Consider the following 14,278-nt stretch of genomic DNA (forward strand, 5'->3'; position numbering starts at 1 on the left):
TCTCTCCCTCTCTCTCTGCCCCTCCCCCACTCATGCTTTCTCCGTGTCTCTCAAAAATAAATAAACATTAAACAGAAAGAAAGAAACAGTCCCTTTGGCTGCATATACAGAATGATAGCACCTTTTCAGACAGTTCGTGCTGTTCAGTCCCTGTCCAAGTGCGTGCCAGACACACAGACAAACCTGAGCCCGGGAGCCACGGTCGATCACCAGTGCCAGGGAACCGGAATATCCCTGCAGCTGGGCGCCTGAGCCACCCAAACCCTGGTGGTTTTGCATTTTTGGTTGAAAAGCCCTGAATTGCAGAGACGGTGCTGGAAAAGTAGGAGCAGCCCCTTGGTGGTCCTCCAGCTCTGTCTTGGTTGATCCAACGTAGCCTCAGGCACCTCACTTCCTCTGCAGAGTTGATGCAATATTTTCTGCCCCACATGCTTCACTGAGTAGTCCTAAGAATGAAAGAAAATACAATCAAGACGCCTTGAGAAGTAAAGGGGGAAAAAAAAATCCCTGCATAAGAATAAGGACATGAATAGAAAGCCATGGTCTCAGGAGATTATGCAAGTTGTGCACAAACCAGCCTCAGCTCGAAGTGCTCCACCTTTCTGTGATTGTCACCAAAATCCCTGGGCTGGATTCTCATCCACAGCTGGGGCCAGGGTTCTGTTCAAAACTCACAGGGCAAAATAATTCCTTGTTATAGTCTTATCTGCAGGTGAATGAGATGGCCAAACACCAAAGCATTTGGGTTCATAAAAAAATGAGACTTCTCCATTTTTCTCTGAAATCTGGTTTTCAGATAGCAAAGCAAGTATACTTCAAGCGGTGCTGGCAGGATACTGTCTGGGAGAAAGCACAAAAAGAAAACAAACGCTGGGATTATTACGTAGTAGTTTTGTTTGATGTCTTTTTCCCTGGGAAACCAAACGGTGACCGTAAAATCATCAGTAAATTCACCCACATGGTAGAAGAGCAAATTAAAGGTACCTCTTTGTGCTCATCCCCTTAGCATCTGCTCATGGAAGAAAGCCATCAGCTCCTAGAAGGTGGGTTTGACCTGCCCTTCCACTGTCTTATGGCTATTTTTATTGCCAGGGATGTGTAAAAAATAAAGTGAAATAAACCGGCAGCTGGCAACCTCATAAATCTGCAGCGGTGAGCAAATGGTTTAAATTAGCCAGAGAAGTACAAAACAAAAGTGAGAGTGTTTGATTACTTTCCCAAAGGAAAGAAGCAACTAAAATCATTGCCGGAAAATGCCTTCTGAGGAAGGAGGAAAAGTGTTGGCAATTTTTTGTTCTGGAGTTCTTGTGCATGCTTCAGTAAGAAAATGAGAACGCAAATTTTAGTTTTTGTTTTGAAGGCTGGTTAAATTCAGATCCTGAATGTTTTTAAAGCGGTGACATCTGCCTGCATTGTTTGGGTTATTTTTTTTTTTTAAACCATCTGTGTGGACAGGTGGGAGCAAAGAGCATTGTTGCTGAATAAGTGCCCTGATGCCTACGTTCCACCCACTCAGTCTGTGTCGGGGCCACGATGAAGGGAATATTGGAAGAGGAGGCTTCTAGGCTCCCTTCTGCATCCTCACTGCGACTAATGCACAGAAGACACAGCTGAGTGTAGTTTGGCCTCTCTACCTTCTAAGAAACTCCAGAGATGACCATCCTGAGGACTCTCTTATCAGACCCAGGATGCCAACCACCACACTCGGATACATCGTGCGCACATCTGCGTGTTTGTGGATTCTGCTGTCTTGTCCTGTTTTTAATTTTATTTTTAGCTTTTGTGTGTGTGTTACTATAGAGGAAAACTGACCTGTTTTGGTGTCCAGTTAGTTCTGTGAGTTGTAAAATCTGTAAGTTCATGAGCAGTGACCATGGCAGTCAGGATTCACAACAGTCCTATGTCCCAGAAAAGGTCTTATGCTAGCTCTTTCTAGTCAAGCCCTTCACCTACCTGTAGCCCCCTGGAAACCACTGATCTCTTGCCATGACTATGGTTTTGTCTTTTTGAGAAAGACAAAAAATTCTTTTTGGAACCACGCAGTATAGCGTAAGACTGACTTCTTTCACTCAGCATGATGGGCACTTTTGAGATTCATCCAAGTTGTGGTATGTATCTATAGCTGGTCCCTTTTTATTGCTGAGCACCGTAGCATTGCAGGGATGTGCCGCGGTTTGTCTATGTGTCTGTTGAAGGATTATGTAGCCTGGTCTGGTTTTCGGCAAGTGTGAATAAGACTGCTACAGATAGTCACGTACAGGTTTTTATGTGAACTTCAGTTTTCATTTTTCTAGGGTAAATACCTCCAAATGGAATTGCTGGGCAGCATGATAAATCATAACCTTTTGAGGAACTATAATTTGTCTTTCTTTTCAGTGTCTTTCACAGATAAAAAAGTTTCAATTTGGATAAAGTTCAGTTTCTCAACCCTAGTCTCTTTTGGTGTTGTGTCTAAGAGTTTGTGGCCTAATTTGGGTCGCAAACATGTTCTTCTATGTTTCCTCTTTTAATGAAAAAAGTTTTTAATGTTTATTTTTGAGAGAAAGAGAGACAGAGTGCAAGCGGGGAGGGACAGAGAGAGAGGGAGACTCTAAAGAATCCAAAGCAGGCTCCAGGTTCTGAGCCATCAGCACAGAGCCCGACGAAGGGCTCAAACTCATGAACAATGAGATCGTGACCTGAGCTGAAGTCAGATACTTAACCGACTGAGCCACCGAGGCACCCCTCTTCTGTGCTTCCTCTTAGAAGTTTTGTAGTGTTACCTTTGACTTTTACATCTGTGAACCTTTTGAGTTAATTTACATGTAACATTTTTTGCACATGGATTCCAGTTCCAGCACCATTTGTTGAAAATACTATCTTTTCTCTATTGAGCTGCTTTTGTACCTTGGTCAAAATCACTGGGCTGTATTTGTATCCTCTCTTTCTGGATTCCCTGTATTTTCCCACTGACCCATGTGTTTGTCCTGTTGTCCATGCCACATTGTTTTATTCCTATACCTGTATGGGAGACCTTACCTGTTTTCAAAATTGTTTTTGTTGTTTGGCTCATCTGTCTTGCCACATAACTTTTAGAACCAGCTTGTCTATATCCACAAAAAATTCATGCTGGTATTTTTATTGGAATTGAGTTAGAGTTATAGATCAGTTTTGGGAAAGTTAATATCTTGACTATATTGAGTCTTTCTGTGAACATGGTATTCCCCATTTATATTAGATTGTCTTTGATTACTTTCATCAGCATTTTTACTTTCTAGCATACAGATCCTGTACATGATTTGTTAGATTTATACCTAAGTCTTTCATTATAAATGGTATTTTGTTTAAATTTTTCAGTTTGTAATTGTTTACTGTCAATAGAGAAATGACATGGAATTTTTATGTATTAACCTTTAATCATACAACATTGTTAAACTCACTGTTTCATACATTTTTGTAGGTTCCTCACAATTTTCTATATAGGCAAGTACTTTCTGTGGTAGGAATGGTTTTGCTTTTTCCTTTCTTATCTGCATGTCTCTCTTAGAGGGTAAGTATTCAGTCTGTCACCATCAAGTATGACATGAGCTGTAGGTGTTTTACAAATGTCACTTATCAGATGGAGGAGATTCCTTCTATTGCCAGGCTGCTGAGAGGTTTTTGTTAGGGATGTATATTGAATTTTATCAAAACTGTTTCTGCATCAATTGATGTTATTATGTGAATTTTCTTGTTCAGACCATTGATCTGGTCAATTACTTTCATTGATTGTTTTTGTTTTTTTTGTACTGAATCAGCCTTGTGGTTCTTGTTTTTAACATATTACTTCATAAAATACAGCAATGTTTATACGTCTTAGTATATTGACATTAATATATTTAAAAATAGTTTTGTTAAAGATTTGTGCATCTAAGTTCTTCAGGGATGTTGGTCTGTGGTTTTATTGTAGTATCTTTGTCTAGTTTTTGTATTGGGGTAATTCTGGTTTGTGGGGGAAAAAAAAGAAAATTATTCCCCCAGTTGCTTGGGTTCATGCCACAGGCTCTGACCTGCCTTTTTTGGACTGTGATTCCAGTATCAGCTTTCACAGCCTTTGATACATTGTCTAAGGTCAGATTCATACATAAACAGCTCAGGGATCACCCCAGAGGTTCTTAAACCATATTTTGTACCTGCTTTGCCAGGCTCTTCATTTTTCCCTTACGTCCCTAGTACTTTCTAGTTCCCTGGGGGCTTACCTTTCTGGTTCTCCAGCTGAAAGCTGGGGCTCGGTTACCTCACTTTGCCATGCACTTTCTGTGCCGGTGTGTGGGGTCAAGCAGAGGGAAGACAACACGTGCCTAGGGACATGTGCCCATCACATGGGACTGCCTTATACCGAGGAGAACTCCACCTGTTATTTACCTTGTACAAAAATTAAAAAGAACAATGTAAAGCCAAAATGTACATTTTTTTTTAAGTTAATTTATTTATATCGAGAGAGCACGCACATGAGCGCACACGAGCATGCACGAGCACGCACGAGCGGGAGAGGGGTAGAGAGAGAGGGAGAGAGAGAATCACAAGCAGGCTCCACACCATCAACACAGAGCCCGATGCAGGGCTCAATCCCACAGACCATGAGATCATAACCTGAGCCAAAATCAAGAGTCGGACGACCCTTGACCGACTTGAGATACATAGACACCCCCCAAAATGGACATTCTTTATTATCTTATTTTGATTCTTTTTTTAATTGAAAGGAAGTGGCAGAGCCACTTTGGGACCTTAAGGATGGAACAGACCAACTGGAGAACAATAAAACCTTGGTCTTTATCCTGTCTACTCCCTTAGTCCCACCCTTTGGGACCACAGCACCTTTGATTGGAAAGGAAGGTTTCCTCCCTCAGAGCTTTAGGTGTCTTGCCAGCCTCTGCTACCACTAGTGTCACTACTAAGAAACCCTTTCCCACTCCATAATTGGGCACTAGAGGATTTCCCTGGAGTTCTCTCTGTCTGTACCTGATGCCCTCTTCCAGGTCTGGGGCTATGTGAGCTCAGGCTGGGGAATGCCAGAGGACAAAGAGTCAACTCATTGCAGTTGAGTTGAACTTCCAATTCTGATCTTCTTCCCTAGTCCACCTGCCACTGTATACTTTTTAGAGTCTTCAAATATCTGCTCCATTCATGCGGACCAGGGTGTATACTTGCATTCAGTGAGATTGGGTAGAGTATGTCTACTCTATCTTACCCAGAACCAGGGCTCCATCCACTTCTATCCAGATACTTGCTACTGGAGAGCAGCAACCAAAGCCATTTAGAATTAATGAATGAATAGAAGTTACCAAAAAGTGTGGCACAATGCTAGAGAAGGAGAAATGAGAGAAAAATAATGATCCCTTACCTTTAATAATGTTGCTTGTGAAATGTTATATAATGGGAATTTTTACCTTCTTTTAAAATACTTCTCACAATCACTGAGGAGTTTGAACCTATAGGAATCATCATCCTTCCGATGACTTTTTACCACCTCTGCCTTCCATTGTTAATTTTAACCAGAAACAAAAAGAAGCATAAGATATTTTTTTCATTAGTAGGTAGGTTTTGCTGTTTTGCAAATACCATCATCATTTTTCTCCAACCAGACTTGAGTTTGGTATTATTTCAAGTGTTTTCATTTCTACATAAAATGTGAAATACAGTTTAAATATTAGTATGCTCCATGTACAAAAGCCAGTCTGAGTTCTCATACTGTCTTGACAAATTTTCCTGTTTCCTAGGGAGCAGGGAGCTGTTCTCTAACCTTCCATCTTATTCTTTCACCATTCTCTCACCTCCCATCCCCCCTTTCTTGTCTAGAATGTCCTTCAAATACAAGACCCAGAAAATTTAGGGCAAATTGTTTAAATTCCTTATGGAATAGGAGGTTAAAGGAGAGAGAGAGAGATCATTTTAGAACAAATGAATGTGAATTTTGACCCTACCTGGGGCTCTTCTTCTCTACAGTATTTGGTTTATAATGATGTACCACTTACAAATGATATGAACATTGATGACAGAATCTCTTTACTACCTGATTGGAAAATTACAGTATGATTTTGGAAATGTCAAAGGGCTGGGAGAGGGTCCATCGCTAAGAATATACGATATCATTCCATCTTTCCAGAAAATCCTAACCATGATTCCCACCGAAGAGGAGAAGCAGAAAATCCAAGAAGCACAGCTGGCCAACCCCGATGTGCCACTGGGCAGTGCTGAGCAGTTCCTCCTCACCCTCTCCTCCATCAGCGAGCTCTCCGCTCGGCTTCACCTCTGGGCATTCAAAATGGACTATGAAACGACAGAAAAGGTATGCATTTAGGAAGGGAGGCAGCCAGTCCTCATCCCCAGTGTTGAGAAAGTCAGTTTTTCATTTGTGAAGGCAGTGAGCTATCATTCTTAAGTGAGGGTTTGAAAGGCAAGTTAATTATGAGGTTGTGTCTACACTAAGGGATTGGCAGCTGGCCGGTGAGGCATTATTCTCCAATGTCTGCCTGGCACCAGCCTCAGACATTTGCTTGAGGGCATCAGATGACTGGTTAAAAAAAAAATAAACAATGTTTGACTCTATATAGTGTAGAAAATTTAGAAAACGTAGAAATGCCCATATAGAAAGTGACCTGTAATCCTTCCACCTGATAATAATCACCTCAACTGTCATTGACTGTGGCGATTAGCCAGCATCGGGTCACTTTGAGAGAGTATCTCTGTAGGAAGTTGAGAATGAAACAGTGCAAGAGGTTTGGAGGAGAACAGAAGGAAAGAGCCTTACCAGTGAAGGCATGGGGAGACTCATCTGGGTAGGAAGCAGAAGGAGCAGGTGTCATCTGGACTGGGGAAATTTACAGGCTGAGTAGAAGGAACCAGTAGAGAGGAAAGAGATGGAAGGTGAGCTGGAATGAGCGTAATTGAGAGGAAATGCCCAAAGGAGATAGACTGAAAGCATAGGAAGAGAGGCTGTGTGGTCTCCATCCTCTGACAAAGGAGGCAGCAAGGTCTTATGCTGAGGACAAAATAGGTGGCAGTGAGCATAGGGGCTTCAGGAGGGAACCCGTGGTGTTTGGATTCATTCAGGAATCAAGCAGGGATGAAGAGACGTAGGACTGAGACGACTTGGCATGACATGGTCTCAAAACCAGTGTGGAAGTCTGAGAGTGGGTGTTTGGAAGGCAGTGGCAGTAGTGAGGATGGTAGCCTTCTAGAAAGTAGCCCAGGCTAAGAAGTGACCAGCCATAGAGTCCTAGAGGGGAGGTTAGGAGACCTGAGGGGTCAGGGGACAGTGAGGGACAGTTTCTGGTGCCATCTGCCTAGAAGGAGAAAGGTGAGAGGAAGACTGTGGAAGATGCTGAAGGAACATGCAAAGGAAGAGGGTCCTAGAAGTTAACCATCATCAGAAGAGAGAATGAGAGGGGAGTGTGGTCCAAGGGTCCTGCCTGAGCTTGGCACATGGGCAGGAACAGCGGAAGATGGAGCATTTGTCACCCCAGCACAAGTAGCCACAGGTACCCATTTGGTCTCCACTGGGAAGACTTTGGGGACTAGACTTCCCTGCTCCCCGTTGGCACTTCCATACTTAAGAGCATGTGCTCATAACATGGGATTGCCTTATACCCAGAACTCCACTGTGGTTACTTTGTACAAAAGTTAAAAAAACAAAACCAAAGTAAAGCCAAAATGTCCGTTCTTTATCATCACCTTCCAACTTTTTTTAATTGAAAGGAAGTGGCAGAACCACTTTTGGATCTGAAGGAAGGAATAGACCAACTGGAGAACAATAAAACCTTGGGCTTTATCCTGTCTACTCTTTTAGCCATTGGGAACTTTCTAAATGGAACTAATGTAAGTCTTTTATATTCCTTATTCTCCTACCTCCCTTGTCACAAAGTTCCTGCCTTTCATTTGCTGAGGGAGGTTGTACCTCTGGTCCTCCAAAGCACAGATGAACAAGTTAACTTTTGTATTGCTGGAAAATCTAGAAGGAATTTTGTCCTAAACTTATCAGGGCCTATTTATTTGAGCCTGTATCTTGCTGTACAAACAGGAAAACTTAGAAAAAAAAATTGCTACTCTCGAAATGACATCAGAGAGAGTTTCTTTCGTCCTCCTCCCCCATTTTTTCCCCGAACTTATTGCTTGAATGTTTGTACTTATATACATTATAAAACAAACTTTTTTAAAAAAATGGCCTATCTTTGGTCAGGAAGCAGCAAAGTAGAGGGCAAAGAGAGAAGGAAAGTTGAGATACCCAGATGCCAGAGACCCAGCCTCCCAGCACTCTGATTTAGGCATAGAGGCCTGGTGTAGCTTATGTCTGGGAAAGGGCTAGAGGCTCATTTCATGCTCAGTATGGCTGGTCTATGTGTGATCAGCTAAGGATAATGGAGCATGTGGCCTGAGAAGCTCCAGTCACAGAGGAACTAAATATTAGGCTACTCCAACAGGACATTGATTCCAGCCATTTGTGCCTTTCGAAGAGCCTGTGTCAGACTTGTGCTCCTTGTCTTTTATTTAATGTTCACCAAACAGGCCAAAGCGTTTGAGTTAAGCTACCTCGAGAAGGTTCCAGAAGTCAAGGACACCGTGCACAAGCAGTCGCTTCTCCACCACGTGTGCACCATGGTGGTGGAAAACTTCCCAGACAGCTCCGATCTGTACTCGGAGATCGGGGCCGTCACCAGGTCAGCCAAGGTATGTCTGTGGGCCCAGAGGAGTGGGCCGTGTCTCTCCCTCAGATGCCAGATCTTTGCCAGTCATCTCTGAGGGGCACAGGCTCTATGAAATAAAAGTGTCCAAGTGCTGCTTGCAACCCTTGCTCTAGAGTTTGTGGATATGACCTGTCTCATGCTGTTGGTAATGGACTTTTAAGATCCTTTTCCCATCTCTGGTTCTCCATCAGATTCTTTCCTACTGAGGTATGTGAGGCAAGCCTGCCCTCCCAGTCCTGACTGCTACATCCACGGCTGAGCAGTGTTACTCACCAGGCCTGGATTCTCCCAAGCTTTAAAACTTCCCAGCTTGCTCGGAACTTCCCAGCTCAGGCAGCAAAAAGATGCAATTTGGCTCCCGCTAAGACTTCCATGGGACCCTGCTGTGAAACGTGGAGCCAGGAAACAGGGCACACCTGGCCTCCTGCTGCCCCCACCACCCCACCCCCCCCCACACACACAGATTGGCTATTCCTGTGATCTTTCACAGAGGGAACCGTTTTATAGGGCTGTAAACAGTATAGAGCATTGGCCCCTCGGCTGCAGACTCTTAAATTGAGTGCTGAGCTAAAGAGCTTCATGAACTTGTGTTTATTAGAACAAAGACAGTCGCAGTAGCTGGGCACCCAGCTGCCCCCACTTGCAGGAACATCACTGAGGCTGACCAGCCCCAGAGGAACCCCAAACACAGCAGAACTGGGAGATGTGAGGGTCTTGGGAGCAACAGGAAACTCATGGGGAGGGGCTTGAATAGGGCAACAGAAGTCAGAGACCAATGTGGAGGAAACTTCTAGAAACCCAACCTGGGCAGGCTGAGGAGCTGAAAGCAGACAGCCTTTAGCTCTGGGACACACTGGACTCTAGTGTAAGAAGAGGAGAGAGAGAGTGGTGGGAAGAGGGGACACATGGGGAGGGGGCTTTGCTGAGGCCTCCTTCACGGAACTCCCTCTCTCTGCCTTCTCCCACAGAACTGGCCTGTGGGGCCCCAGGGGCTGGGACCCTCCTTCACCTGCCTCCGGAGCCACAGGCTGGCAGCTGCCGGGTACAGCGAGCAGGGGATCCTGGGCCGGCCTGATGGTGCACCTGCCTTGAGGTAGAAGGAGGCATGGCCGGAGATCTCCCAGCCTCAACAGCTGACCACAGGCTTCTAAGAACAGACTCCTTTACTTCACAGGCAGCCTTACTGCGTTTACTCTGTGCCAGGCACTGTTCTGAAGTGTTTACAAATGTTACTTCAGTATCCTAACCAAGACAAAAAGCCCCTCTGAGTGTCTCAACAAGGGGTCCTCCAATCCCTACTCTGACACCCACCACGAGCACCTTCTCAGAAGGCAGTTTGTTAGGAACACCTCTGTCTGAGACAGAGTCTGCTGCGTGGCTAGGGTCATGTTGGTCTTGTTATGGGACCCACACAGATCAAATCGGTTCCCTTTTTATAGGTGGTCCTTTGTTCTTTCCCAGGGCCTTCTCCTAGGTGGAGCCTGCTTCTAGCTAAGTAGCCCTGGCCTAGGAGTCCTGATACCGGGCTGACCCCCAGTGACTGCCCCAGCGCCCCCCTCAGTATCAGGCCTTCCCCAAAGGATGCTTAGTGATTAGTTAAATAAAAACTAAATAACTTATTCTGGTCTGAAGATGGCTACACAAGCCAAAAGTGCAGGTAGGTTTTACCTGTTAACTTCGGCAATTACTAGAGATGACTATTGACCCAGCTCTCTGTGGCTTGCAAGAGGGTATCTACCGCTACTCCGCCTTTACTCCCAAAGCCTTTGTGGGCATTGAGGGATCCTTCTACGTGGACCGGTACAAAATAAGGCTCAAGAAACCTCAGCCCTAGTTGCATTCACTCTGTCCTGTGGTGTCACACGTCAGGCCTCAGCATTACAACCCCCAAGGGGCAGACTGCCCTGGCGTCTGCAGGATGACTGTGTCCCTGAGCCGTCCCACAGCATCCCAGTCTGACTTGATAAGGTTTGACTTTGCTTCAGAACACAGCTCACGGGTCTTCCTACAGACACAAGTGGCCCATATGGAGCAGTCCTCAGGAGAGGTCTTCTGGCAAGGACTTCCTTCTCCAAGAAGGCAACAAGTCCAGCTCTCTAACTGAGGTGGAATTAAAAAAAAAATTTTGTTTTTAATGTTTATTTATTGTAGAGACAGAGAGTGGAGGAGGGGCAGAGAGAGAGGCAGACGCAGAATCTGAAGCAGGCTCCAGGCTCTGAACTGCCAGCACAGAGGCCAACGCGGGGCCCGAACTCAGGAACCATAAGATCATGACCTGAGCTGAGGTCAGACGCTTAACTGACTGAGCCACCCAGGTGCCCCTCTGAGGTGGAATTTTAAAGGGGCAAATCTAGGCGTAAGGCATGCCGGTTGAGAACTTAGACTGAAGAAACTCTGAGAGAAAGCCAGAGAGATTGAGGGTTCAGATCCCAGTTCCACTGCTTACAGCTGTATGGTCTCTCACAAGTTACTTAACCTCTCTGTGCGTCGGTTTCTCCCCTGCAAAGTGGAGCTAGTAGCAGAATCGGAGCTCATGAGGGAATTGTGAAGGCTCAGGTCGCGTGTCCTAGCAGGCCTTCGGCCAGGCAGGCAGCCAGCCAGACAGATGAGGCAGCCTTCCAGCCCCCCTCCAAAGAAGCTGCATTAAGCTCCAACCCTGAAATGGCACTTCCTCACAAGCCTCCCACCTGGCTCCTGTCGGCAATAGGCTTCTTTCTTCTGCCCCCACCTTAAGGGCTAAAGCGTCACCTGGTCAGACTGCACAGGGCTGCTCAGTGCAGATCTGAGCTGCACTGAAGTCATTTTATTGTGTAGCCGGGCCCTGCCAGATGCAAATGAGGACAGATCCAGAGAATTATGGTTAGACCTATTACAATTGCCTTAAAATCTCCTAGACATTACTTGTCAGTCCCAGGTCATCCTTTGCTAGACTTATTCTTTGAACTATTTAGTCCTTTTCTAAATCTGCTTTCCCCCCCCCCCCCCCCCCCCCCGCTCAGCTGAACACCTGATACATTTTTTTTTCTCAGCTCTACTAAGACCCAGAATCTGTCATCTAATCTGGACCCAGAATTCCTTTGGTTTCAAGCAAATCATTTTTCTCAAAGTCCCATGAATCCCCTGCTTACCTGAATCCCAGGACTCTGCCCAAACTTGCCTTCTGTTTTTGGCTCTTCAGCACCCAAGAAACCCAGGACTTGCAATGTCTTGCCTGGCCCCCAGGGCATCTCTTGTGCTCAGCAAGGCTTTATCCTGTCTGGTGAAAGATCCCCTCATTGAATTGACCCTTCTTGACTTGATCTCTTCCATTGTCTCAAGGAGAGCGGGACCACTCCCGCAAGTGCCCTGGGCACTCACATCTCTTGACCTCCATCATCTGAGAATGGTGGTTCACCTCCAGGCATCTGCTTTCTCCTTCTGACCTTGATTTGCCCTGTGTTCACCTTTTCCCACCAACTCCCACTCTGCATCTACTTCTGTGCCCTCGGTCTCCTCCCTAGGTTTATCTGTTTCTGCCTCTCCTCCTAGCCTTCTCGTTTGTTTCCTGTCTTGTATCTCTCTCCATTAAATGCCCTCAAATGCATTTTTTTCCATGACTCTTTAATTCACGTAATTTCTAGTCTAGCAATTCAGTAAAAGAATCACTTTAGAAAGCCTGAGTTGAGGCAACCTCCGTTAAGCCAAGCTGTTCCCGCTTCCTTGAAGAGCATAGTGGGTGCTATGACACATCTGTTCTTTGCACACATGGCTTCCAGCTGCCAACAAGAGCTGTGTGTGCATCTCTCTCTCTCTCCCAAACACACACACACACACACACACACACACACACACACACACACACACCTGGTGGGTTCTGCACATCCTCAGGGTTTGGTCTGTACACCTGTTTATACAATAAGCCTCCTTGAGAACAGCATCTCGGTCTCAGTCAACATTTGTCTTGGTGTTCTTAGCGCCTGGTATAGGAACTGACATATACCGCTTTCTTCGTGGATGTGGGATGAATGAATGAATGGGTGGATAAATAGTATTTGTCACACAGTGTACAAAAGACCAGCTGGGAAGAGAAGCTGCCTGCCCCTTAGCCGGCCCCACCATATTAGAACCATCCATGTATGATATGAGTGGTGTATTCCTATAACCCTAAGTGAAAAATCATCTCTGAAGAACAAGAGTCCTCTGAAAAATTTTATGAGACATCTGCTCAGTTCATCTTGTACTAGGCTTCCTTCATATCATGTTTTAATTTACAGTTCCCAAAGACTTTCCTAAGATTTCTTTCCAAATATGGGGGGGGGGTGAAGAACGATCTTTGCATTGGGTTCTTTTGGAGAACAGTTTTATCACTAAATAATCTGATGTCAAGATAATGACAAATACACATGTAGATACTTTTTAGGCCATAAATATGTTTGTATTTCAACATGTAAATTTGGTTTTGATGTTTGTTTCTTCCCGGAGGCAGTTCACTTTCCTGGTTCAGGTCGATGTCTGGTTGTTTCAGCGCATTTGTAATGTTCTCCCTCTGATTTTCAGGTTGACTTTGATCAACTTCAGGATAATTTATGTCAGATGGAGAGAAGATGCAAAGCTTCATGGGATCACCTCAAGGCAATTGCAAAACATGAAATGAAACCCGTTTTAAAACAACGAATGTCAGAGTTCCTAAAAGACTGTGCAGAGCGAATTATAATTTTAAAGATTGTCCATAGAAGAATAATTAACAGGTAAGTAGATCAAGGAACTAATGGAAACACCTGTAAAATGGCATGTTGAAAATATTCTACAAACCAAGATCTGAAGGTTAAGGTTCCAAAAATTGTACTGTAAATCCTTGCTACATAGAAAATACACCTTTGTACATGTTTGTTTCACGGGTATTTAATTTTCTTACACACACACACACACACACACCCAAGAATATGATGCCATTGAATTTTGAGGTTGGAAGAAATCTTAGAGATCATGTGATCCACACATCCCATTTGAGTAGGAACTGCATCTATAAGATCCTTGACAAGCTGACCCCTGTATCTATCCCTGGAGCTGCTTGAACAGTTCTGCGTACCTACAGCACGTGTCATCGCAAGGCAGCCTGACTCGTTCGAAAAGCTCTTTCTCTATATAACGTGCAGCATGCCCTCTAAGACCCTCCCCTTGTTGATTCTCCAATGGCTGCTCCACTGCCGCCCTCCTGGATGAGGCCTGGGCCCCCCAGTGGGTGCCACTCTCTGCACCAGCCTTCCTTAGGGTCACAGGAGTCAAGAGGAGCCTGGAAGATGTGCAGGGATGAGTCAGGCCTTTCTTGCCTACGAGGAGGCTGGTCGGGGTCCAGGGCTGTCTCAGCTGTGAGCAGAGGCAGCACCAGGACCAGAACCTGGGTCTTCTGACTTCCAGGGCCAGGGCATTTCTAACCACGCACCACCACTCTCCTCTCTTTGCGATATCACAGAGTACGGTTGTAGGCTTCTCATCTGGGCCTTCAGGGTCTGAATGCTCTGTCCTGGGCCTACTGAGCCTGTGGACCTACAGGCCGTGGTCTCCCTGGAACAGGTGCTCTGGTGACAGACCTTCTG

General features: G+C 45.2%; 1 protein-coding gene across 18 annotated transcripts in view; it reads left to right on the forward strand.

Moving 5' to 3' along the window:
- Positions 1 to 14,278, forward strand: part of FHOD3 (formin homology 2 domain containing 3) — a 470,560-nt gene that overhangs the window by 425,687 nt on the left and 30,595 nt on the right. For all 18 annotated transcript variants that reach the window (XM_023241882.2, XM_023241885.2, XM_045041338.1 and 15 more), the window contains 4 exons: positions 6,125 to 6,307; positions 7,717 to 7,836; positions 8,524 to 8,685; positions 13,239 to 13,429. In XM_023241882.2, the coding sequence (XP_023097650.2) occupies positions 6,125 to 6,307; positions 7,717 to 7,836; positions 8,524 to 8,685; positions 13,239 to 13,429 (656 nt within the window). The remainder of the gene's footprint in view (positions 1 to 6,124; positions 6,308 to 7,716; positions 7,837 to 8,523; positions 8,686 to 13,238; positions 13,430 to 14,278) is intronic.

This window comes from Felis catus, chromosome D3, assembly GCF_018350175.1.
Source record: "Felis catus isolate Fca126 chromosome D3, F.catus_Fca126_mat1.0, whole genome shotgun sequence".
Classification (NCBI taxonomy): domain Eukaryota; kingdom Metazoa; phylum Chordata; class Mammalia; order Carnivora; family Felidae; genus Felis; species Felis catus.